Here is a 26916-nt window from a genome sequence, read left to right as displayed (position 1 = left end):
TTCCTTGAGAGCGCTGAAGAATTAGAGGCAAAAATAAGACATCTAGACCATTTCCACTACTGAGGACAACTGGCCAAAGCAGCAGAAGTGCCGTTGTGAGATGGCGCAGAGGTTGTCTGAAGCCTGTTCACATGCTGAATTTACAGAGGTAAACTGGATGCTTTAGGAATAGTGGGAGAGGAAGTCTGCAGCAGCTCTCTCTAGTTTTCTAACAAATGTGTTTATAAGCTGGAAAGAGCCTGGAGAACTCTTTTGCCCCAACCTAACACCCTTGCTTCAAGGCCAGTCTAAAGCGGTACAAATGGGCCTCAAATCCTTTGTGAAAATGGACCAAGTATAAGTAAACAAATATCTGACCTGGTAAAACATGTAAATTCTATGTAAAATTTCTTATTTTAAAATAATCCTAAGAAAAAATATTCCACAATTCTCAGCAACCCAGAAAAGATTCATATTGTTTCAGTTAGCATTTACTGAGCATCTATGATATGCCAGGCATCAGATTATAATCTTTTATATTAGACAAAACTCAGAATTAACCTATCCACTTTGCAAAATACTAGTATAAATCTCCTAAGAGGTTTTGATTTTCAAAACAAAGTTGTATTTGCAAATGGGATGCTGAGCAAACATGACTTAGGACATAACCAAAATGCAACTTTTATTTTTGTCCCCCACTGCTATACTTGAAGCTTTTTTCACTTACAGAAGCATTTCCTTCACCTTTGGATGAATATGCAGCAGGCCTAGTGATTTTTTTGTTCCTTCTTAGGTAACAGTCAGTCCTCACTGTGAAGCCCATATAGTTTCAAATCAGTAAGTAGAATGTCCAGTTCTAAATATTAATCAATCTGCTCATCTTCATTAGAAAGGGAGATGTCTCTTCCTCTCTCAGATAAGACCTGCAGTAGGTAGATACCACCTGTCATGGGAGGTTGGTTTCTGTTTTCTCTTTGCTGCCTCCATTTCCATTTGCAGGAGGAGGAAGAAGTAGGGCATGGGTGGCTTTGGAGTCTCTGGACTTGTGCTTTGGTTTGATAAAGCAGACAATATGCATGCAGTATACCAGACATGGACTGGCTTTTAACAATGGGGATTTATTAGCTTACAAATTTACAGTGAAAATGTCCCAATTAAGGCATCAACAGGATGATACCTTCTCTGTTACTGGTTACCAGTGAGCCTGGGCTCCTCTGTCCGATGGCAAGGCACATGGCGACATCTGCTGGTCCTTCCCTCCCAAGTTTCGTTGCTTCAGCTTCCGGCTTCTCCATCTGTGGCTTTTTCTGTAAGTTCCCTGGGTGTTTTCTGTGTGTCCTTTATCCCCTTATAAAGGACTCCAGTAAGAGGATTTAGACCCACCTTGAATGAGGTGGATCATATCTCAATTGAGATAACCTAATCAAAAGGTCCCATCTACAGTTGGTCTACACCCACAGAAATGGATTAAAAGAACATGGCCTTTTCTGGGGCACATAGAGCTTCAAACTGCCACAACTTGTCAAACAACTAAAGCTGATTCCTTCTGTCCGCTTGGAGCTCACCATTGCCAGAAGCCTCTCTCCTGCAATTCCCTGACCCAGGCTGATACATCTCTCTTCTGGGTGGTCATTCGTCACTTGACCCTCCTTCATCAGTCTTCAAAATCTGCTCTTCTCCTCCGGCTCCTTTCTGCTGGTATCCCTCCAGTCCTCTAGGCAGACTTGGACAGAGCCCAAGATAATTCAACTCCCCCCTGCATGGTTCTCAAAAAATAATCTCATGTATACTTTGTCCTGACAAGCTCAGGAAGAATAGGCCACCCCAACGCAGTATGTCTGCTGTGCCTCTGCCACAACTTGTTTTCTTGATTTTCTCAGGCATGAATGAGTCACTAATCCTCTGTGTTTCCCAACTTTTCTGAAACACACATCAAATCTCTCCAAGTGATTCCCGGGAAAACCCCTTACAAGGCTTTAGGCAAAAGAGGTAGAATTATTTGGGGGTAATGGCCACTCACACATGACAAATTCAACAAAATCTTCTCTCCAATCTTCCCCACCCTCCACACTTATCTTGGATCTGGGCAAGGGATGTAAGAGTCGTGGAACAGGTTCTTTGAAATTTCCTTCATAAATTCTGCATGTGGGGAACTCGCTCTTGCTTTAGGAACTGATAACTGTTTTATTAGCACCTCAAGAATTGAGGTAAGAAGAACTGCGCTAATATTTGTTCCGGTTTGCTAACACTGCCATTACGCAAAATACCAGAAATGGATTGGCTTTTATAAAGGGGGTTTATTTGGTTACAAACTTACAGTCTTATGGCCATGAAAATGTCCAAAGGCATCAATGGTAGGGTACTGTGCCAGTCTGAATGTATTCTGTCCCCCAAAATGCCATTATCTTTGATGTACTCTTGTGTGGGCAGATGTATCAGTGTTGATTAGATTGTAATTCTTTGAGTGTTTCCATGAGGTGCACCCCACCCAACTGTGGGTGATGACTTTGGTTGGATAATTCCATGGAGGTGTTGGCCCGCCCATTCAGGGTGGGTCTGAATTAAATTACTGGAGCACTATACAAGCTCAGACAAAAGGAGCAAGCTTGCTACAGCCAAGAGGGACACTTTGAAGAATGCACAGAAGCTACAGATGAGAGACAGTTTGAAGACGGCCGTTGAAAGCAGACTTTCACTCCAGAGAAGCTAAGAGAACAAATGCCCCAAGAGGAACTGAGAGTGACAGTTTGAAGAGGAGCTATGGCCTAGAGAGGAACATCCTGGGAGAAAGCTATTTGGAAACCTGAACTTGGAGCAGACACCAGCCACATGCCTTCCCAGCTAACAGAGGTTTCCCGGACACCATAGGCCATCCTCCAGTGAAGGTACCCGATTGTTGATGACTTACCTTGGACACTTCATGGCCTTAAGACTGTAACTGTGTAACCAAATAAACCCCCTTTATAAAAGCCGATCCATTTCTGGTGTTTTGCATTCCAGCATCATTAGCAAACTAGAACAGGTACCGTCACTGAAGAACACAGATGGCATCTGGAACACCTCTGTTAGTTGCGAAGGCACTTGGCTGGCATCTGCTTGCTCCTAGGTTGCGTTTCAAAATGTCGTTCTCCAAAATATATCTAGGCTTAGCTTCTCGGGGCAAACTCTGGGCTAGTATCTCCAAAGCATCAGCAAGTCTGCTTTCAACAGCCATCTTCAAAATGTCTCTAAGCTACAACACTGAGCTCCTTCTGTCTGAGCTTTTGTAGGGCTCCAGTAAACTAATTAAGACCCAGACTGAATGGGTGGGGCCACACCTCCATGGAAATAATCTAATCAAAGGTATTGCCCACAGTTAGGTGGGTCACGTCTCCATGGAAACAACCTAATAAAAGATTCCAACCTCATCACAAATGTGTGCCCCCACAAAATTGCATTAAAGAACATTGTGTTTTGGGGGACAAAATACATCCAAACCAGCACAGTATCCTATTAAGTTTTTTTTTTTAATGGAATTGAATGAATGATTTGGATTGGAATGAAATGAAATGGAAAGGATTGAAGGATTGTTATGGAATAGAATGATATTGATTGGAAATTTAAGGAAAGGAATGTTTAATAATGGACATTATGGAATGGAATGGAATGGAATGGTAGGGAATGGAATGCAATGTTATGAAATGGTATGGATCGTTATGGGATGGAATGGATTGTTATGGAATTGAATGTCATTGAATACAATGTTATGGAATGGAATATTATGGAATTGAATTATATGGAATAGAATGTTTTGGGATAGAATGATATATTATGGACTGGAATGTTAAGATAGAGAATGTTGAGGAATGGAATATTATGGAATGGAATATTATGAAATGGAATGGAAAATTATGGAAAGTGATGTTGTGGAATGTATTTGAATGGAGTATTATATTATGGAATGGAATGTTATGGATTGGAATATTCTGCTATTTAATGCTATGGAATTGGATGGAATGATATCGAAGAGAATGATATGGAGTGGAATGTTATGTTATGGAATGGATTGTTATGGAAGGGAATGATTTGTAATGGAATGTTAAGGAGAAGAATATTTTGGAACAGAATGCAATGATATTGCATTCTGGATACTGAATGGAATATTATGGAGTTGAAATTTTTGACATGGAATGTCATAGTATGGAATGGAATGTAATGGAATATTATGGAATAGAATAGAATGTTATACAATGTCATGGAATGCCATGGAATTGAAAGAAATGTTATGGAATGGAATGTTACAGCATGGAATGTAAGGGGTTTAATGAAATGATATGGAGTGGAATGTTATGGAATGGAAGGTTATGGATGAAAATGTTTTGGAATGGAAGGGATGCTATGGATTGGAATGTTCCTGAATGGAATGAAATGTTATGGAAAAGAATTTTATGTATTGGAATGTTTTTGTATACAATGGACATGTATGGATAAGAATGTTATGGAATGGAAGTTTGTGTAATGTTTTTTGTTTTTTTTTAATTTTTATTTTGAAATAAATTCAAACTTACAGTAACACTTGCAAAAATAATACAAACCTCATATACAGAACTCCAGCATACCCCAACCCCCTCCACTGATACCCCGATCTACCAACTTTAATATTTTGTCACTTTACCATTTCTTTCTTTCCCTCCCTCCCTGTCTATCATCCATCATCTATTGCTCTGTCTTCTGAACATGTGAGAGCAAGTTGCACACATCCTTGAACAAATAATATAATTCACATACACATTTCCTCTGAACAAGAATATTCATTTATGTAATCACATTAAGTGTAGTTAAGAAGTTCAAGAAATTTAACATTGATATAAAGCTTACATTCTATATTTCATTTTTTCTTATGTCCCAGTTGTGTCCTTTTGAGCCTTTTCTCCTCTATTCTTAGATCTCATCCAGGATCATCTATGGCATTTAATTGTCATTATCTATTTAGACTGTCTTTTTTTTTCAATTGTGGAAACATATATACAGCATAAATCTTCCCATTCCAACCCCTCCCAAGCATTCCATTTAGTGGGATTAATCACATTCACAATGTTGCAATGCCATCACCTTCCCACCATCCATTACAAGAAATTTCCCATCACCCCAAACAAAAACCCCACACTCATTTCTTATTAACTTCCCATTGCCCCTTCCCCCACTTCTCGTACCCCATACTCTACTTTGCATCTCTATGATCATATTATCTGACACTTTCTTTGTGTTTATCATGGGGCTTAAATTTAACACCTTAAGTCTGTAACAATCTTGTTTTCTTTGATACCAACTTAACTTCAATAGGACACATAAACTATGTTCCTATACTCCTCCATTCCCCCACCTTTATGTAGTTCTTGTCAACAATTACATATTTTACATTGAGTCCAAAACCACTGATTTATCATTACACTTTATGTATTTTAGATCCTGTAGGAAGTAAATAGTGGAGTTACAAATCAAAAATACAGTAGTATTGGTATTTATATTTACCATGTAATCTTTACTGGAAATCTTTATTTCTTCATGGGTTTCAGTCAATTGTTTAGTGTCCCTTCCTTTCAGCCTGCATAGTTCCCTTCAGCATTTCTTATAGGACTGATCTACTGGTGATGAAGTCCCTCAGCTTTTGATTATCCAGGAATGTTTTCATCTCCCCCTCATTTTTAACTTCCAGGTGTTTGTGAATTTTCTGTCTCTGATGGTTATTGACTTCTATTTGTATTCCACTGTGGTCAGAGAATGTGCTTTGAATAATTTCAATTTTTTTAAATTTATTGAGGCTTGTTTTATGTCCCAGCTTATGATCTATTCTGGAGAAAGTTCCATGATCATTAGAGAAGAATGTGTATCCTGGTGATTTGGAATGTAATGTTCTATATATGTCTGTTAAATTTCTCTATATCTCTCTCTCCTTTCTTTGTTTCTCTGTTGGTAGGGCTCCTTTTAGTATCTGAAGTAGGGCAGGTCTTTCATTAGCATAATCTCTCAGCATTTGTTTGTCTGTGAAAAATTTAAGCTCTCCCTCAAATTTGAAGGAGCGTTTTGCTGGATAAAGTATTCTTGCTTGCAAATTTTTCTCTCTCAGAATTTTAAATATGTCATGCCACTGCCTTCTTGCATCCATGGTGGCTACTGAGTAGTCACTACTTAGTCTTATGTTGTTTCCTTTGTATGTGGTGAGTTGATTTTCTCTTGCTGCTTTCAGAACTTGCTCCTTCTCTTCAGTATTTGACAGTCTGATCAGAATATGTCTTAGAGTGGGTTTATTTGGATTTATTCTATTTGGAGTTCACTGGGCATTTATGCTTTCTGTATTTATATTGTGTAGAAGGTTTGGGAAGTTTTCCCCAACAATTTCTTTGAATACTCTTCCTAGACGTTTACCCTTCTCTTCCCCTTCTGGGACACCAATGAGTCTTATATTTGGACGTTTTATTTTATCTATCATATCCCTGAGATCCATTTAGATGTTTTCAATTTTTTTCCCCATCTTTCTTTTGTTCTTTCATTTTCCATTCTGTGGTTCTTGAGGTCACTGAGTCCTTGTTGAGCTTCCTCTAGTCTTGTACTATGAGTATCCAGAATCTTTTCAATTTGGTCAACAGTTTCTTTTATTTCCATAAGATCATGTATTTTTTTATTTACTCTTGCAATTTCTTCTTTATGCTCTTCTAGGGTCTTCTTCATGTCCTTTATATCCTGTGCCTTGCTCTTGTTGTTTGTCTTTAGTTCTTTGCTTAATTGCTCCAAGTACTGTGTCTCCTCTGATCTTTCGATTTGGGTGTTTGGGTTTGGGTTCTCCATATCGTCTGGTTTTTTCATATGCTTTAAAAATTTTCTGTTGTTTTTGGCCTCTTGGCATTTGCTTTACTTGACAGGCTTCTTTTAGGATATATAGAATTATTTCAAAGGCTAATCTCTAATTTGTCAGATCTACAGCTTGGTGGCATACACTTTCTCTAACTAACCAGCAGATGGTGTCCACGAGTCACCTATTCCCAAGTCAGTTCTCCCCAACTTTGTCTTTGTGGTGTGTGGGGGTCTGGTTCTTGTGGGGTCCAATTGGTGCATCAAGTTTGGGAGTGTTGTTGGTGCTGTCCACCCTGAATGTGGGGTGTGTGTCTGAGCCGTTAGGGAGGCAGGGCAGCTTTAATAATCAAACCTCCCAGGTGTTCCTGGAGATTTAAGGCTGTTGCAAGAGTCTAAACCTTCATTTCAGTCTTGCCACAGATTGTCTCTGCTGCTGACCCACAAGTCCTTGGTATTGGCTTAAGGTCCCTGGGATTTCCAGGTGGGTTCCTCTTCCCAGCTGTGCCCTTCTAGGGCCTCTGCTGAGGGAAGGCTGTGCTATGTCACAAGAGCGTGCTGTCCCCCAAGGGAAGCCCTGGGCTGCCGTGCCGTGCCAGGGGCATTTCCAGCCTGCTGTAAAGATGGCTGAATGGGGCATGTTAATTTCCCCCTTTTCACACAGCTCCCCCTTCCCAGCTCCAGGACAATTAGCTGTGGGTGCGCGAAAGGCTACTGTCCATGCTCAATACTGTGGCATGTGCGTGGTGTTGCCAGAAACACTACCTGTCACACTGGGTCCCTTGGCGCAGCTCTGGGCTGTGGCTCCAGTACCAGGCAGGAGCGTTCCCAGCCCATTGGGAAGATGGCTGCGAAGGGCATGTTTTTTTCCCCCTTTTGGCTCACCTCTGCCCTCCTCGCTCTGAGACAACTAGCAGTGGGTGTGTGAAAGGCTATCTTCCATGCCAGATATTGAGGCGTTCACACAGCCCTTTCCTGCCGTGCTTTACTGTGTGATTCTCGCTGCTGTATGGGCAGCCACTTTTGTTTTTTTTTAAAAAAAGAACTAGTCCGCCTCCAAACACCAACCCACGGTTTCCCCACACCGCAGCGTGGCTGCCGGACATTCAGCAGGCTCACTCACTCATTTCAGAACACAGACTCCCAGTTTCACCAAGTGCATGGTCCCTGTGGATTTAGTAGACCTTGTCCAGTTGGTGCATCTCTGGAACTGGTGTTCGGGGTCACTTTCTGGCCTCTATCTAGTATTTTTCATGGAGGTGTTTTTTTGTCCTGTCTTTCCTAGCCAACATAGGTTCTCTATGTAATGTTTTGGAAAGAATGTTAAGGAATGCCTATTAAGTTCTTAAATCAATCCCATAGGGTTTGTGCATACACCTTGTAGCATCAAATACTAAAATCTTCTAAAAAGAACCTCATCATAAAATATATTGTGCATATGTGCAGACTGTGTAGACAAAATCTTAGCTCATGATTTTCATGTATCTTCCTTAGAGGTAATTCTAAGTTCCATGAGGACGGGTGTACCGGTTTGTATATATTGTGTCCCGCAGAAAAGTCATGTTCTTTGATGCAATCTTGTGGGGGCAGACATATTAGTGGGGATTAAGTTGTAATATTTGGATTAGGTTGTTTCCATGGAAATGCGCCCCACCCAACTGTGGGTGATGACTCTAATTGGACAGTTTCCATGGATTTGTGGCCTCACCCATTCACCATGGGCCTTGATTAGTTTACCGGAGCATTATAAACCCAGACCGAAAGAGCAAACTTGTTACAGCCAAGAGGGACACTTTGAAGAATGCACAGAAGCTGAGAGAGCATCTGCAGATGAGAGACATTTTGAAGATGGCCGTTGAAAGCAGACTTTTGCTCTGGAGAAGCTAAGAGAGGACAAATGCCCCAAGAGCAACTGAGAGTGACATTTTGGAGAGAAGCTGAAGCCTAGAGAGGAACGTCCTGGGAGAAAGTCATTTTGAAAATGAACTCCGGAGCAGATGCCAGCCACATGCCTTCCCAGCTAACAGAGGTTTTCTGGACGCCATTGGCCATCCTCCAGTGAAGGTACCTGATTGCTGATTGTTAATGTGTTACCTTGGACACTTTATGGACTTAAGACTGTAACTGTGAACCCAGAACCCATGAATCTTGAAGATGATTGTATAAAAATGTAGCTTATGAGGGGTGACAATGTGATTGGGAAAGCCACATGGACCACATTCCCCTTTGTCCAGTGTATGGATGGATGAGTAGAAAAATGGGGGGAGGTGGGGGAGTCACCCAGTGTTCTTTTTTACTTTAATTGTTCTTTTTTACTTTTATTTTTACTATTATTTTTGTGTGTGTGGTAATGAAAATGTCAAAAATTAATTTTGGTGATCAACGTACAACTATATAATGGTACTGTGAACAATTGAATGTACGCTTTGGATGACTGCATAGTATGTGAATATATCTCAATAAAAATGAATTAAATAAATAAATAAATAAATAAAGACTGTAACTGTGTAACCAAATAAACCCCCTTTTATAAAAGCCAGTCCATTTCTGGTGTTTTGCATTCTAGCAGCATTAGCAAACTAGAACAACAGGGTCCCCGACTCTCCAATTCAGATTCTACAAAGAACATTTATCAAGCAACTATTTTATGTCAGGCAAAAATACCAAGAATTTTCATATAACTAACTCATCTAATTTATCCTAAATTGAGAGAAGGAATGACATTTTGTAAAAATTTTTTATTATTATTATATTAAAAACGTTATTATTTAGAAAAAGAAAAACTTACCTCTGTCTTCTAGTTCTCTCTCTGGGCCTCCTAACTAAGTCTTCCAAATGTTTATTTCTCTCCTCCAAACTGAAAAAAGAAACAATTAAGTTTCATGTCTAAAATGTATTTTTCTAGTTTGATACTTTGTTAGAGTCATTGGAAGATTAGGATAAATTCAAATGCTATTCTAGCTACCTATACATCATCCATCTTTCTCACCATATAAGATCTTGGGATTCTTTCTTAGTAACTCAAATTATTTGATCTGTATTTCCCATTATAGGTGTCACTGGTGAAGAAGGTAAGTAGATGTAAACAAACATAAAATGACATTTAGATTTTTTCTATTCGTTTAAACAGTAAGTTTCACTGGACTAAAGTCAAGATGCCAGCAGGGTTGTGTTCCTTCTGGAGGCTCTAGAGGAGATCCCATTTCCTCACCTTTTCCAGCTTCTGGAGGCTGTCCTTATTCCTTGGCTCTTTGCCCTGCATCATATCACCTTTTCTCCGCCCTGCTTCCACTGTCATATCACCCTTGTCTTCTGCCATCAGAGCTCTCTCTGCCTCCCCCTCTTATAGGGACACTTGTGGTTGCATTTAGGGCCCACCTAGAAAATCCAGATAATCTCCTCATCTCAAAATCGTTATTTAATCACACCTCCTTATTCAATCACAGATAAGGTGACACTTGCAGGTTCAAGGCGTTTAGGTCCTGGATGTGTTTGGGGGCCATTATTCAGCCTGTCACACAGGGTGAACAGTCCCTTCGAGTCCATGAAGTTCTACTGCAGGAGTCACGATGGCAAATGCCCATGGGAGGGTCAGGCAGGTATGTGAGCTGATTCAGACAAACCAGGGAGCATATACCTATTCCCTGCCAAAAGGAAGAAGTTGCTTGCCAAATCATGCCAGATCTTATTTTCTTTTTTAAATTTGTTTTTATTAGCAAAGTTGTAGGTTTACAAAAAGATCATGCAGACAATACAGAGTTCCAATACACCTGCTTCCATTTTTAACATCTTACATTAGTGTGGTACCTTTGTCACAACTGATGAGAGGATAGTATTATAATTGTACATTAACTATACCCATAGCTTACACTAGGGTTCACTGTCTGTTTTTTAAAATCCTATATATTTTTTAATTCATATTCTAGCAACATATGTACCACCTAAAACGTCCTGTGCCAGTTTGAATGTATTATGTCCCCCAGAAAAAGCCATATTCTTTGATGCAATCTTGTGGGGCAGACATATTAGTGGGGATTAAGTTGGAACATTTGGATTAGGTTGTTTGCATGGAAATGTGCCCCACACAACTGTAGGTGATAACTCTGATGAGATATTTCCATGGAGGTGTGGCTACACCCATTCAGGTGGGCCTTGATCAGTGGAGCCATATAAATGAGCTGGCAAACAGAAGGAACTCAGTGCAGCTGTGAGTGACATTTTGAAGAGGAGCTACAGCCAAGAGGGACACTTTGAAGAAAGCACAGGAGCTGCAGATGAGAGACAGTTTGAAGACGGCCGTTGAAAGCAGACTCCTGCTCCAGAGAAGCTAAGAGAGGACAAACACCCAAGAGCAACTGAAAGTAACATTTTTAGAGAGGAGCTGAGGTCTAGAGAGGAATATCCTGGGAGAAAGCCATTTTGAAACCAGAACTTGGAGCAGACGCCAGCCACGGGCCTTCCCAGCTAACAGAGGTTTTCTGGACGCCATTGGCCATCCTCCAGTGAAGGTACCCGATTGCTGATGTGTTACCTTGGACACTTCATGGCCTTTACACTCTGTGTAACCAAATAAACCCCCTTTTATAAAACCCAATCCATCTCTGGTGTTTTGCATTCCGGCAGCATTAGCAAACTAGAACACATCCCCTTTAGCCACATTAAGATACATAATTCAGTGCCGTTAATTAAATTCACAATGTTGTTCTACTATCACCGCCATCCATTACCAAAACATTTCCATCAACCTAAACAGAAACTCTGCACCAGTTAACTATTAATTCCATTCCCTACCCCATCTTGGCCCCTGATAACCTGTATTCTAGTTTCTGACTCTATGAATCTGCTTATTCTAATTATTACATAGTTTTTAAAAATTACTTTATCAAATAAAAAAAAACATTTCCAAGCAAAATAAAGCATAAAAGGGAGATCATACAGTTTGTCCTTGTGTGTCTGGCTTATTTCACTCAACATGATGTCATCAAGGTTCATCCATGTTGTCACATATATTATAACTTCATTGCCTTTAGGACTGAATAATATTCCATTGTGTATATATACCACATTTTGCTTAACTGTTCATCTGTTAATGGACACTTTGGTTACTTCCATCTTTTGGCAATTGTGAATAATTCTGCTATAAACACTGGTGTGAAAATATCTGTTAAAGTCTGTGCTTTGAAATTTTGCGGGTGTATGTAGAAGTAGGATTGCAGGATGACACATTAATTCTATACTTAATTTCTGAGAAATGGTCAAACTCTTTTCCACAGCAGCTGCACCACTTTACATTCCCACTCACAATGAAGAAGTGTTCCTATTTCTCCAAATCCTCTCCACAATTGTTATTTTTTTTAAGAGTAGCCATTCTGGTGGGTGTAAAATGGTGTCACAATATGGGTTGGATCTGCATTCCTTAATGGCTAATGAAGTTGAGCATCTTTTCGTGTGCTTTTTGGCCATTCATATATCTTCTTCGGAGATATGCCTATTCAACCCTTTTGCCCATTTTTTAATTGAGTTGTTTGTCTTCTTTGTGGCTGAGTTGTAGGATTACATTGTATATTCTGGAAATTAAATGCTTATGGGACACGTGGTTTCCAAATATTTTCTCCCATTCTTTAAGTTGCCTTTTTACTTTCACAATGATTCACAAAAGTTTTTAATTTTGGTGAGGTTCCTTCGATGTATTTTTTCTTTTGTTGCTCATGCTTTTGGTGTAAAGTCTAAGAAACTATCACCTAACACAAGGTCCTGAAGATACTTCCCTACATTTTTTTTATGAGTTTTATAGTCCTCTTTTATAATTAGGTCTTTGATCCATTTTGAGTTCATTTTTGTATATGATATGAGGTAAGGATTCACCTTCATCATATTGCATATGGATATCCAGTTTTCCTAGCACCATTTGTTGAAGAGACTATTCTTTCTCAGTTGTGAGCCTTACTTGTCAAAAATCAATTGCTCATTACATTGTATATATCTTTCCATTCTTTCACTTTTATCTGCTTATATCTTGGAAGTTAAGGTGAGTTTCTTGTAAGCAACATAAATTTGGGTCATGCTGTTTTACCCATTCTGCCATTCTCTGTCTTTGACTGGACAGTTTAATCTATTTACATTTAAAATAACTACTGTTAATGCAGGAGTTTCTTCTGCCATTTTGCTACATGGTCTTTGCAAATCTTGTATCTTTTTGTCTCTCAATTCTTCTGTTAATGACTACTTTCGTATTTATTTGACTTTTTATATTGTACACTTTTGAATCCCTTATTTCTTTCTGGATATATTTTTCATATATTTTCTTTGTGGTTACCATGGGCTAAAATTTAACATCCTAAATCTACAACAATCACCTTTGATTTTATACCAACTTAATCTCAAGAGCATACACCTACCCTTTTCTTATGTCATCTGTTCCCCCACCTTTTGGCTGTACTTGTTACAAATTATATCTGTATACATTGTATTTCCCAAACCATAGACATATCATTACTATTTATGCATTTGCATTTTTGAAACGGTAAGAATTTAAAAGTAAAGTTACATACCAAAAAATACAATGCTACTGGCATTTATAATTACCCCTATGTTTACCTTTACAGGGGTCTTTCTTTCTTTCTGTTGCTTCACTCCACTATCTAGAGTCCTTTCCTCTCAGTGTGAAGAACTCCCTTCTGCATTGTTTGTAGGGGTGGGTCTAGTGGTGACAAGCTCCTTCCGCTTTCGTTTATCTAGGAATGTCTTAATCTCTCCCTCATTTTTGAAAAACAGTCTCACTAGATAGAAAATTCTTGGTTGGAATTTGTTTCTCAGCACTTAAAGTATTTCAACCCACTGCCTTCTTGCCTGCATGGTTTCTGTTGAGAAATTGACACAATCTTAATTGGGACTCTCTTGCACAAACATGTTGCTGTCCTCTTGCAGCTTTCAGAACTCTCTCCCTGTCCTTTGCATTCAACAGTTTGACTACTTTGTGTCTGAGCGTATTTCTCTTGGAAGTTTATCCTGTTTATCGCTGGGCTTCTTGGATGTGCATATTCACATTTTTTTGCTAAGATTGGGAAGTTTTCTGTCATTATTTCTTTGAATATTGCTTTGAACTTTTCTCTCTTTCTTCTCCTTCTGGGTCTCCCATAATGGGCATATTGGTATGTTTGACGGAGTCCCATAGACCTCTTAGACTAGTTTCACTTTTTCTAATTCTTTTTTCTTTCTGTTTCTTAGCTTGATTCATTTCAACTGTGTTGTCTTTGAATTCACTGATTCTTTCTTCTGCCAGCTCCAATCTGCTGTTGAAACCCTCTAGGGAATTTTTCATTTCAGTTATTTTGGTCTTCAACCCCAGTAGTTCTGTTTGGCTTCTTTTTAAAATTTTTATCTCTTTATTCAGATTCTCATATTGTTCATTCTTTGTTTTCCTGATATCCTTTGGGTTTTTCCACCATAGTTTCCTTCTCCTTGAGCATATTGAAGATCATTTTTGTTCATTTTTTAAAAATTATTTTATTATGGAAAATGTAAAACATACGCAAGAGTTAAGGGAATAGCAAATAATAGGCTGGTAAAATTTTAATAGCCAGCTCTCTGAGAAACAAAAAGCTCTGCTCTGTAATGTTTGCCCATTTCCATGGTGTAAATACTTCTACCATAGCTCATTTCAAGCTACTATTGTGAAGTCACGGAACCCAGAATTCGAAAGAGATGTGCACTGTTGACTCTTGAGCCAGTAGGAGCCAGATCCAGCACTCTACTGGATAGCATAATAAATCCCCAAGTGCCCATCACCCAGCTTCTACAGTGATCTGTTCTGGGCCTGGGTCAATCTTCTTTCATCTATACCCTCAACCATCAACCTGTGACCCAAAATTATTTAGAAGCAAACAGGAGGCATTATATAATTTTTCATTAGTTAACATTTTCCTTTCTATCTAGAGAATAAGTTCTCTCCATTGTAAATACAATCACAAATGTCATTATCATATCTAAAAACAATTAACGATTTTTCCATGTCATCAAATATTCAATCAGAATTCAATCTTTCCTTGATTGCATCATTTTGTTTGAATCAGGAGCCACAGAAGGGCCACATAATACAATTGATTGACATGTCTCCTAATTCTCTTAAAATCTATATGTTTTTCATCTGTTTCTCTCTTTCTTCTTGCAATTTTTTTTTTTTTCGAAGAAGGGGTCCTTTGTTCTGTAGAGTATCCTGAATTTGGATTTTGCTAATTAAATCTCCATGGCATTGCTTAGCCCACGTTCCTCTATTTCCTGCATTGTCTGTGAAATTGGTAGTTGGATCTGGAAGCTTGACAACATTCAGGTTCGATTGTTTTAGCAAGTCTGTGTCATGGTGAGGATTATTTTTTAAAAGTCTTTGGTATATCCAAAGTCCGGTCTTCTTCATTGATGCTTTCTGGATTTTTATCCTCTTCCTTTGGATGACCCAACATCTCCTGTTTCTTTCTTTGTCTTGTAATCTCTTATTGCACACTGTACATTTTAATATTATAAAGTGTTAACTCTGGGACTTAATCCCTGAGGTGTTTGTTCCTTGAGTTTGTATCCAGCTAGTGGTATGACAGAGATTTCCTTGAGTGCCAGGAGCTAACAAAACCAAACAAACTAAGGCAAGAAATACCTTTCACAGTGTGGCAACCCATGGCCTGAGCAAAACAGGCCTGCAGATCCTTGGTGCAAAGCAGTCTGCGTGACCTAGGCAGCTAAACGTTTAACCTATTGTCTTTATAAGCCAGTAAGGAGAAAAAGGGTAAATTGACCTTCAAATGTAACTTTATGGGAAGCAGGCAGGAAGTGAGAGACTCTGAGTCTCACAAAAAGAGCAAAATGTAATTGTTCAAGTGTTATTCTAGTCCTTCCTGCACCACCTCTCAGGTCAGAGTGACCTGTTCCTGCATCTATGCTCCCCCCACCCTTAGGAATGTTTTTGTCTAAAACCCTTATAAAAGAGCTTGCTGTTCTCTGAATCACACAGCCGATTTTCCCTGCGAAAGCGGTACTTGCCCGGCGAAAGAAAAGCTGTTTCAGTTCTGCCTCCCTGTGAGTAAGCCACAAATAAAGTTCATGTTTCAGCAAATGCTGGGCGTTCTCTTTGGTCTTCTGACTGGTAAAGCCCCCTTGGGCTGTGACACACAGTCTTTGCAATTTGGTTTTGTGTTGGTTGTTGTTGGTGTTCAGAGTTCAGTCCTCCCATCAAGAAGGTCACTAGAGATGAATGCAAAATGCAGGGTCATCCGTGCCTTTTCTGAGCCTGTTTCTTGTCCTAGGCTTGTGCTTGCTAATGGCCTTAGGAGCTTCCATTTACAGGAATTTGATGCTCCTTTACTCCCTATCTGTAGATCTTTGGTGCAGACTTTCTCCCTCTCCAGGGGGCTCTATTGTAGGACTTAAAGCAGGTAAACCTTTGCCCTAGGAAATATATCTGCCCTGGGAAATAATTTGTGGGTTGTCATTTTGTAACCTCCTCCTTTCTCTCCAGAGGTATCAGGCTTTTGTTTTCAAAGAGTAAAGAGTTGGAAAAAATCCAAGGAGAGAAGACTATATTAGACCCTTTGTATAGCAAAAGCCTCTGTCTATTGAGCTTTATCAGATAAATGGCATGGAAAAAAATCTGTATTTCTAGAGTTGAAAAGAAAGGTCCTAACTCTTGGGAAGGGGAATGAATACCCAAAGAGAGAAAGTGAAAAGTTTTTCCAAGTGTCCAACAAAGCCACAGTGGAATATATTTTTATATAGTGCTCCTGAAGGTAGAGTTATAGAGCTGAGGACAAAAAGCTACACCTAAGCCTAAGTAAATAGAGCCCTGTGTTTATCGTGTAGGAAGTAATGTCCTCCTTTGTGGGCACTAGCAGCATTTGCTGAGAGCTAAGCAAGCAAAGCAGCACCACTGAGTGATATGATAGTGCTAACTGGACCAACATGTAGCATGCAGAAATCAGACTGATCTCCCTCAGAGTCTGCTTTAGCACTCAGGTTTTTGGGTTTTTTGTTTGTTTGTTAAAAAAAAAATCTTTATTGAGGTATAATTATACCTCATAAAATAATCTGCACATACTTAAAAAGTGTGCAATTTGATGTTTTGACATACATATATACCCATGAAACAATCATCAAAATTAACAGAGTACAGGTAAGCTTTTAGTAGAATGTCTCTCAATTAGGATTTCTCTGATTTTTTTTTTCAAGGTTAGACTGGGGTTCTGGGTTCTGGGTTCTGGGGAGGAAGACCAAAGAGGTAAAGTGCCATTCTCATTACATCATATCAAGGGAACATACCATCAATACGACTTACCACTGTTGATCTTTTACCACTGTAAATTTACTCCTTTTCTCCCCCTTTCCAAACCCTACTCTTTGGAAGGAAGTCACGATGTATAGCCCATGCTTAAGGGGAGTTTTGTTCCACCTCCTTGAAAGTGAAGTATCTATGCTGTTTGGAATTCTTCAGCATGCAATAGTTGTCTATTCTCCCCCACTTATTTATTTATTTAATCATTTATTTATGTCAGTATTGACTCATGGATATTTATTTCATACTTGGGATTATAATCCAATAGTACTTTAGTGGGGGAAGGTGGTGGAGGACAAGTCTCAAATTCCAGAGGTTGATGTTCCAGAACCAGGAATGCATGGAGCAGGGGTTTCTACATCTGAAATTGGCCTGGCAACAGATATTGCAGAGAAAGCAGGGTTTGGGAGAGAGATGCATGACCATATGTGTCTCTGTAGTATTGTGGAAAAAGTAGCACTCTTCTGTAAAAAGTAGCATTTCCCTGTAGCATTGTGGAAAAAGTCCCTGTAGCATTGTGACTCAGATTGCAGAGACAGTGAATCCACCTCTAAGGAAATGGCATTTAAGCAGAAATCTGAAGGATAGTAGGTGATAACTGGGGAGAGGGGTGCCTGGGCATTCCAGGTGGAACAACATCTGCTAAAGCCCTGAGTCAAAAAGGAATGTGATGGATTTGAGAAACAATAATATTTCCAGTACGGTTGGAGGACAGAAAGCAAGGCTTGCCATCATAATGGAGAAGTAGGCAGAAATCAGATCATGAAGAAACTTGCAGGTCATGGAAAGCAGTTTGACCTTCACCTAGAACTTAAGGAAATTCACTGAAGTGTTTAAGGGGCAACATGGCATGATCAGATTTATACTTTAGAAAAATCACTCTGGATGCACATACAAAATGCACTGCACCTTCTTTCAGCCTTTTAGAAAAAAATCAAATATCATCAATGGCTTTTGTAGTAATCAGCTGTTTCTAAAAATCCAAGGCATGTGAATTGAGAAATTACAGTACAGCCTGCAAATGTATTTGAAGAGCAATACCTCAAACACTGCTAAATTGCAACAAAAACAATAGACCAGTACCAATTCAAAGAAACATTACTCTGATGATATGTCTATTGGATAGTTCTTGAAGGAGCATACACCTTTCACTCTCATTAAAACATTATTCTTCATGGATAAAAGAGTATATTTGATAAGAAATAAACCACAACTCACATGATATCAATATTAGCTGGTTCTCAGTGCTTTCCAGACATCAGAATCACCTGGACAGCTTTTGAAATATACTGATGCCCAAGCACCTACCTGGGATTTTACCTTATTTGATTTGGAAGCCCGAGCACTGGTATTTTAAAAAAAGCATTCTGACAGCTCCCACCTTTTTTTTTTTTTTTTTTTTTTTTTGACAGCCCTTTTAATAAAACTTATAGAGCTCAGATGCTAGATCTCTTTTTTAAAAATCATATTTTTATTGTAGAATGTAGCATATATACATAGAAGTGATAACTTTCCAAGTGCAATTTAACAAGTACTTAGACAGCAAATTTCAAAGAATGGTATGGGTTACAGTTCCACAGTTTTAGTTACTTCCTTATTGTGAAATATAACATATATACAAAAAGGTGATAACTGCCAAATTACAATTTAACAAGTAGCTGCAGAATAAATTTCAAAGGATGTTATGGGTTACAGTTCCACCACTTCAATTCTTTCCTTCTAGCTATTCTAATACCCTAGGCAACTAAGAAAAAGAAAATTATATAGCGATTCAGTATTCATAATCCTTTGTTAAATTCCATCTTGCTATTGCTACCCCTTCCTCTAGTTTAATTTCTTTCCTGAACTTCGGGGATGTCTAGGCAGTGACCACCCTAACTTGTTCATGTTGAAAAGAGGTGTCTAGATCTCTTTTTGAACATAAAGTAGATTAACTGCTCAACTGAAATATAAATTTTTGAATTTTAAGAAAAACTGGGACAAAGCAGTAGGGCCAAAATCATGGTTTGATGTTGTTTCTAAAATATTGGCTTATTTTTTGTCTTGATATTTCCTGAGCCCATGATGATTAAGCATTGGCTGAATTTTCTTGGTTAGGTTTCTTGGAACCTAATTTTACTTCTCTCGAGTGTGTAACAACATCCTCTTCCCTCTCCAAATTTAAAACTTTCCTGCATCAGTCTGAAAACTGGGAAAATTTTTTAACCATTCCTTCTGCTTAAAAAAAAATAGTGAGAAACAAAATTAACTATGAATACTTAACACTATCTTTCAATTATCTTGTGGTAAGTTGGTCTATAGAGAATTCATATTTGGAGGGAGGGGTACTTGCTTTGTAAGATTAGACTTTTTATTTAAACTCTAGTGATAGTACAGTATAAAGGGTTGGAGAAAGGATGGATGAAGAAGCATACTGGAAATGAAGATAATAAATTGGTAGAAAATTTTCAGAATTTAAGAACACCAATTTTGGAATGTTTCAGGCTGAATCTCATTCTGATGAGAAAGTTTGTTTGGTACTTGACATATGTATGGATATGGGTTTAATCTGGTGATCCCTCAAAAACACTTGGTGAAGAAATTCTAAGCATTGCATGATTATATCACTTAGACGCCATAGTGTCTGCTAAAATTTTGGGGTGATTCTTACTAATTTCTTCACTACTAATTTCTCTTTTGAAATCAAAGAGATCTCTGGAAAAGGAAGAGGAAAATTTGGTTGGTAAACTGTTCAAGTAGTATGGACATTAAGCAGATTAGCTATATTATGGCAAATGGTATTGATTTGTAGAACTATAGGTTTTTTCTCTTCTAGGAGTCTGAGAAAATGAACTTAGCAAATCAGAAAGCAAAATAAGATATTAGTAAATGTTTACAAAATTAAAGAAGTGTTTCAACTTACTATGCAATGTGAGAGTGGGATATCTCAAGCCTTTGGTCAGCACACTCGATAATTTCTTCATATGATGTAACCTTGAAAAAATAAGCTAAACAAGTGATTCTCTGATACATTCTAAAACTTTTCTTTAATTTTGTTTATTTTTGCTTTTTTCTCTCTCTCTACAAATAGAAGTTCAATTCTATGACTCCCATCAATGAAAGCTGTACAATAAGCAAAATATCTTCCTTATATTTTGAGGCCAGGAATATGAATAAACATAGAATTATAATGGGACTACTCATGCAGAAAATGTTCAAGTGCCCAAACATGGACAAACTGTAGTGAGTCAACTATAATACAACAGTGGTTTTCCACACCCAAAAATGTAATGCCTAAGAAATATTATTTTAATATTAAGAAGAAGTGGTACATCTGGCAACTAAGGATTAGCCTATTTGTGTAAAATTAATGCAGTTTGAAAAACATAAGCTTGCAAGATTTACAATTACCCTGAAAATTAGGTAACAATACTAAGATTTTAAATTGCTTGCAGCAGAATGGATAGACACACACAATGTTCTTTACTAGCTTTCATCTAAAAGGCTAACGGAGGCATTTTATAATGTCACTATGAAGTAAAAGGGATCATTGTAAGTGTACTACACCATCCCTCAGATCCTTTTTAACTCCAAAATTCTATTACTTTAATATCTAGCATGGTTTTTAAAAGACAAATATATTTGTAAGAAAATGCGTACCTTATTTATTAAGTTGCCTAAATGTCTTTTACACTTGTCATTTTCTTCAATAAGTTTGATGCAGTGCTCTTCTTTTGACTCTAGAAGGTTCCCCAATTTTCCAATCTATGGAAACATCAGTAAAAATACAACTTGGAAATTGCCATGAAAGCCATACATGGAAGCTAAAGAACAAATGAGTACGGGAAGCTATCCTTTATTCAAATAGTCTCATAAACTGAGTTGTACCGCAGGTGAATTATGAGATGCAATGAACCAGGTCCTGGTTAGATTGCATTTAGAAACAGATGAGCAGAAGACACAATGATGTTTAAGCTTTCTCCAATTTTAGACCAGGAAACAGCTTTGCAAATAATTAAACATTTGCGAGTGCATACAAAGTCCAAATCTTCATTACCTCCTTTCCACAGATAACTAATGTATAGACCTATTTGAGTCCATCTGAAGCAAGGCACTGATGTCATGCTTTATCATGCATTTTCAGGTTTGATAAATATTCTTACTTGCATCTATGACTGGGTTTTGAAAGAGGTTCAGCTGAATGTGTTTCACGTTCTGACCTATAGTTAAATCTTAATTTGCAAGAAAACCATTAAAACGGTATCTCTAAAGGTGACATCTAGGATTAATTATCAGGAAACAGTATTCGCAAGTTCCCCTAGCACTTACCTTAATTTTCAAAGCAATTACAGAAGAAAAACGACGGAAAATTTTCCCATTAAATAACAATGTTAAGAAAGCCCATCAATCCTCTAATTTTTTAAATATACTTATGTGTCTGGGGTGAAGTACCCTTGAGGAAATAATGGGGAAGCGAATTTGCTGTAGAAATAGCAACTTTCTTTTTCTTGCTTATGCAACTAGATTAATGACTATGAAGTCAGTTGTCCTACTTCTCTGACTTATATGCCTTATTAAAGATAGTTAGTGCAGATATTATCTCAGATGAACAGATGGAACGGAGGTGAAGAGAATTTGAAAGATTTTTGAAAGGACAAGAAGTGGAAGAACAAAGATGAGAATCTGTATTCATCAGCCATTCATGTAGGACTTTTCCATTCTATTCCATTGTGTCTCCTCAGTACATCCAGAAGGGTGGAGTTCCATCTTATGACTTTCTACTGAGGCAGCATGGAATTCCTTTTCACTGTCTGTATTCCATTATAGACTCCAAGTGCATTTTGAATTTTATTTTAAATGACTATCATGATCAAAGCAATAACGCTTTTAAATCCTAGAGTGACTTTTAATTTGCTAACTTCAAATTGAAGAACAGCAAACGATTTCTTAAAGAATCATATTTATTTTACAGATAAAGGCATAGCTATGCAAAAGTTAGTTTTTTGATGTTCAAAAAATAGATTGGGGTGATGAATGAACAACTATAAGATGATACTGTGAACAATTGATTGTACACTTTGATGATTGTATGGTATGTGAATATATCTCAATAAAATTGAATTTTAAAAAAAGAATCCAAGGAAAGAAAAAAAAAAAAGAGTGATCCTGATCCTGTCTCCGTTTAAAATGTTGATATTTTGTTCATTATGGATGTTTTCATTAATTTTGATTTTTAAAAATATTGCATTAAAACATTCTTTATATTGAAAAAAGTTAATTTTTTGGATTACAATGAAAAGGAATCCAAACTTTTAAATTTCTACTGAAGAGTTTAAATTTTAACAGCTTTATAGGGTATAACTGACATACAATAAACTACATGTTTAAAGTGTACAACTGGGTAAGTTTTGACATATGAACACCCCCATGGAACCATCACCAAAAGTTTCCTCCCCATCCCAAAAGTTTCCTGTTGAGTCTTTGTAATCCTTCCCTGTTGCCCTTCCTGGACTCCAAACCCCCATGCAAGCCCCAGGCAACCACTGATCTGTTGTCACTATAGATTAGTTTGCATTTTCTAGAATTTTATGTAATGGAATCAAACAGTATTTACTTTTTTTTGTCAGGTTCTTTACACTCAGCATAATTATTTTGAGATTCGTCCATGTCGCATGTATATGAATAGTTCACTCCTTTTTTATTACTGAGTAGTATTTCATTGTATGGATATACTAGAATTTGTCTATCCACTCGCCTACTGACAAACATTTGGATTGCTTTCAGTTTTTGGCTACTGCAAATGAAGTGGCTATGAACCTCAAGTAAGAGTCTCTGTGTGAACACATGCTTTCATTTCTCCTGGGGAAGTACCTAGCTGCAGAATGGAAGAGTATGTTTAACTTTTTAAGAAATCACCAAAATATTTTCCAAAGTGGTTGTGCCGTTTTATATTCCCACTAGCAGTGTATGAGAACTCCAGGTGCTGCACATCCTCTCCAACACTTGGTATGATCAGTCTTTAATTGTAGACATCCGAATGGCTGTGTAGGTATCTCATTGTGTTTTTACCTTGCATTTCCTTAATGACTTAATGATGCTGAGCATCTTTTCATGTGCTTATTTGCCGTCCATATAGCTTCTTGGTGAAGTGTCTGTTAAGATCTTTTGCCTGTTTTTTTTTTTTAAATCAGGCAATTAATTGGTTTTATTATTATTAAGTTTTAAGAGTTCTTTATATTCTAGGTATTTAAATTTTTTTCTTAATAGAAAAGTTTTGGAAGACAGAATCTATTGAAGTCATGACACTGAAAAAGTCTAAAACATCTGTATGAAAGCATAACAAAAAAGTACTTTTTAAAATGTAAAGTAACATTTATGTAAAAATTTAAAGGGTGGGGTGGTGGCAACTTTTACTTTTGTAAAGAAAGACATTACATTTCCTTGAACATAGTTGAATAATATTAATGAAAGTCATCTTTTCTTAAAGTGGTGCCCTTTTCCTTGCTCTCTCAGAGATGCTATTGTGCTTCAGAGCTGGATGCTAGGAAAACTGAACCTACTCAAAAGTCTCCACCAAAAAGAAAGCAGATGTTGAATAAAGGAAGAGAAATGGGGGTTAATAAACTGAATTCAGATGTACTTAACAATACAGCAGGGGGTGCAACCCACTCTAAACAAATAGATGATATGTCAGGTGAGAACAGTGCTCAAAAGCACTTTTCTGCCCTAGATCCTCCCATTCACCAGAGAGTTCATGGACCCAAGCCTTCTCCACTTGGCTCTGTTCTACCCGGCCCTAGATTTCTAGCTCCATGGATAACTATGTCTGGGGCTACTGCACACACACACACACACACACACACACACACACACACACACACACACACACACACACACACCCAGCTGGTCAATCATTCTTGAGGCTTCCCTTCTAGGTTGTTCACAAGGGTTTTGGCATCTTCCGTTGCCTCTAGTGAGGATCTCAGTTCTCATGGAAAAACTCCCCCTGCATCACCTACCCCCCACCAAGTCAGACCCTATGAATAAGTGAAGTAAGAAGAGAATTCAGATTTTGGGACAAGCTAAGTTAAAGAAAATGCAAAAACATCTTTAGATGGGTAGCAGCCCATGAATATGGAGTGTTTGGATTTAGAACACCTTGGCTTGGGAAGCAGTATGGAGTCTGCATATAGTAGATGCAATTCTAATTCTTTGAAAATTAAAATGCACATGCTAAAATCTGCTAAATGAGAATTGTTAATTTTGGCATGTGTTAAAACCTGAAGGTGAAATTGTCCCACAGATACAATTAGTAAAGCAACATACTGAAAAATGTTGTATCTTACTAGAAGTATAAATCTAAAAGGGAAATTGTTTTTTAAAAATTTAAGTAATACCATTTCAGGCTGGTGAAGTTTTGATAAAACAGTAACTCTGACATACTGATATTTGCAAGGTAAAGTTCAACTCTTTCTAAAATTCATTTGATTATGTATATAGAGGTCCACATGTATGTTTATATCTTTAAAGGCAGTAATGCTACTTCCATAATCTATTCTAAGAAAATAACCCACAGGAGAAAGCTCTGTAGATAAATTGGAAAGAATCTGAATATCCAAGAAAAGGAATGGTTAAAACAGTTGTTTAACATCCACTTTATGAAATATTATGCATCCATTAAGAATTACATAAAATGCTTGGCATAAAAACAAAATTCAAGAATTTATGCACATTATTTTCAACTCTATAAAAACATATAGACAAAGTCCGGATGTGTCCGAAATTTTCTAGTATGAACTACAATTTATTCATATATTTAAAATCTATTCAGGAGTGAAACTGAGCAAATTAGAGCTATACCTATAACAAGGAGAAATCTCAATTAGAAGGTTGAGGGAATAAAAGGATATACAAAATATGATGGCATTTCTATAAAGAGAAATACATGCAAAACAATATCATCCATTGTTTAAAGATACATGTGTATATATGCAGGGAATTTTTTTTAAATGCATGGTAAAAGTAAACACCAAATTCAGGACAATGGCACTTGCAGGGGCAGGAGAGGGAGAAAGCAAATGGAGAGGAGACAAAGGGGTTTCAACTATATTCATGATGTTTATTTCTTAAACTGGATGTTTGTTAACTCATTTTTTTACGCCGTTGCATGAATTATTAAGTATTTTTAGAAATCACACTATAGCCTTGCAGAAATGGAGATAAGAAATCAAGTGTCATGATACCTGCCCACTCTGGGGAGTGAAGGTTAGGAGCAGTACACCATGCCTGCTTTCCTGCTTCCCCAGCGCCACCCTCCTGATACTGCCCGGCTACATGTGGAAGGGCGAATGGCGCAGATGCAGACTAGACCTGCCCACATGCTGATGGGTCTCAACAACCATCTCAAACAAGTCGCCTCCAAGGCAGAACCCCTGTATCTGGCTACGCCCACGGGGACACCACTTGACCACAGTAGAGGAGGAAGTTCTCTTGGAAAGCTGCACCCTCTGGGGTTGTATGGACCACCGTGGAGCTCTGCCAGGCACAGAGAGGCAGAGAACTCAGCTGGTTGCTGGGACTGGATGAGGTTCACTTGGTCCAGCTGGAACTGCACAGTTGTGAAGTCCTCCAGGGGAAGATTTCATGGGTTGGGTATCTACAGGCCCCTTTGTATTGTAGATTTTTGGACACAGTTTCAAGTTAATAATACATTAACTTGCCCCAATGAATTATAAACAATCTCTAAAAACATAAGGTCAACATACCTCATATTCGTTTTTTGTCACTGGTATAAAAATTACCACAAACTCAGTGGCTTATAATTTATTCTCTTTCAGTTCTGACATAGGTCTCACTGGGCTCAAGTTGAGTGTCAGCAGGGCTTCGTTCCTTTTTTTTTTTTTTTTCTTTTCCATGGAATATTTTTCCATCTTTTAAGGTCCCCTTCTATTTCTTTTAGTAGAGTTACGTAGTTTTCTTTGTATAGGTCTTTTACATCTTTGGTTAAGTTTATTCCTAGGTGCTTGATTTTTTTAGCTGCTATTGAAAATGGTATCTTTTTCTTGAGTGTCTCTTCAGTTTGTTCATTTCTAGCAGATAGAAACATTACTGACTCATGCGCATTAATCTTGTATCCCGCAACTTTGCTAAATTTGTTTATTAGCTGTAGTAGCTGTATCGTCGATTTCTCAGGGTTTTCCAGATATAAGATCATATCATCTGCAAACAATGACAGTTTTACTTCTTCTTTTCCAATTTGGATGCCTTTTATTTCTTTGTCTTGCCGGATTGCCCTGGCTAGCACTTCCAGCACAATGTTGAATAACAGTGGTGACAGCGGGCATCCTTGTCTTGTTCCTGATCTTAGAGGGAAGGCTTTCAGTCTCTCACCATTGAGTACTATGCTGGCTGTGGGTTTTTCATATATGCTCTTTATCGTGTTGAGGAAGTTTCCTTCAATTCCTACCTTTTGAAGTGTTTTTATCAAAAAGGGATGTTGGATTTTGTCAAATGCTTTTTCAGCATCTATTGAGATGATCATTTGATTTTTCCCTTTTGAATTGTTAATGTATTGTAATACATTGATTGATTTTCTTATGTTGAACCATCCTTGCATGCCTGGAATGAACCCCACTTGGTCATGGTGTATGATTTTTGTAATGTGTCTTTGGATTCGATTTGCAAGTATTTTGTTGAGGATTTTTGCATCTATATTCATTAGGGAGATTGGCCGGTAGTTTTCCTTTTGTGTAGCATCTTTGCCTGGTTTTGGTATTAGATTGATGTTAGCTTCATAGAATGAGTTAGGTAGTGTT

At 37.9% G+C, this 26916-nt stretch overlaps 1 protein-coding gene across 1 annotated transcript in view; it reads right to left on the bottom strand.

The window, feature by feature from the left end:
* CAGE1 (cancer antigen 1) overlaps positions 1 to 26916 on the bottom strand; it is an 81637-nt gene that overhangs the window by 15994 nt on the left and 38727 nt on the right. The window contains exons 6-8 of the mRNA XM_037844753.1: positions 20762 to 20866; positions 20025 to 20095; positions 9596 to 9664 (exon numbers count right to left, since the gene is read on the bottom strand). Coding sequence (XP_037700681.1) covers positions 9596 to 9664; positions 20025 to 20095; positions 20762 to 20866 — 245 coding nt within the window. The remainder of the gene's footprint in view (positions 1 to 9595; positions 9665 to 20024; positions 20096 to 20761; positions 20867 to 26916) is intronic.

Source organism: Choloepus didactylus, chromosome 7, assembly GCF_015220235.1.
Source record: "Choloepus didactylus isolate mChoDid1 chromosome 7, mChoDid1.pri, whole genome shotgun sequence".
Lineage (NCBI taxonomy): Eukaryota > Metazoa > Chordata > Mammalia > Pilosa > Megalonychidae > Choloepus > Choloepus didactylus.
This window is presented reverse-complemented; position numbering and strand designations above follow the sequence as displayed.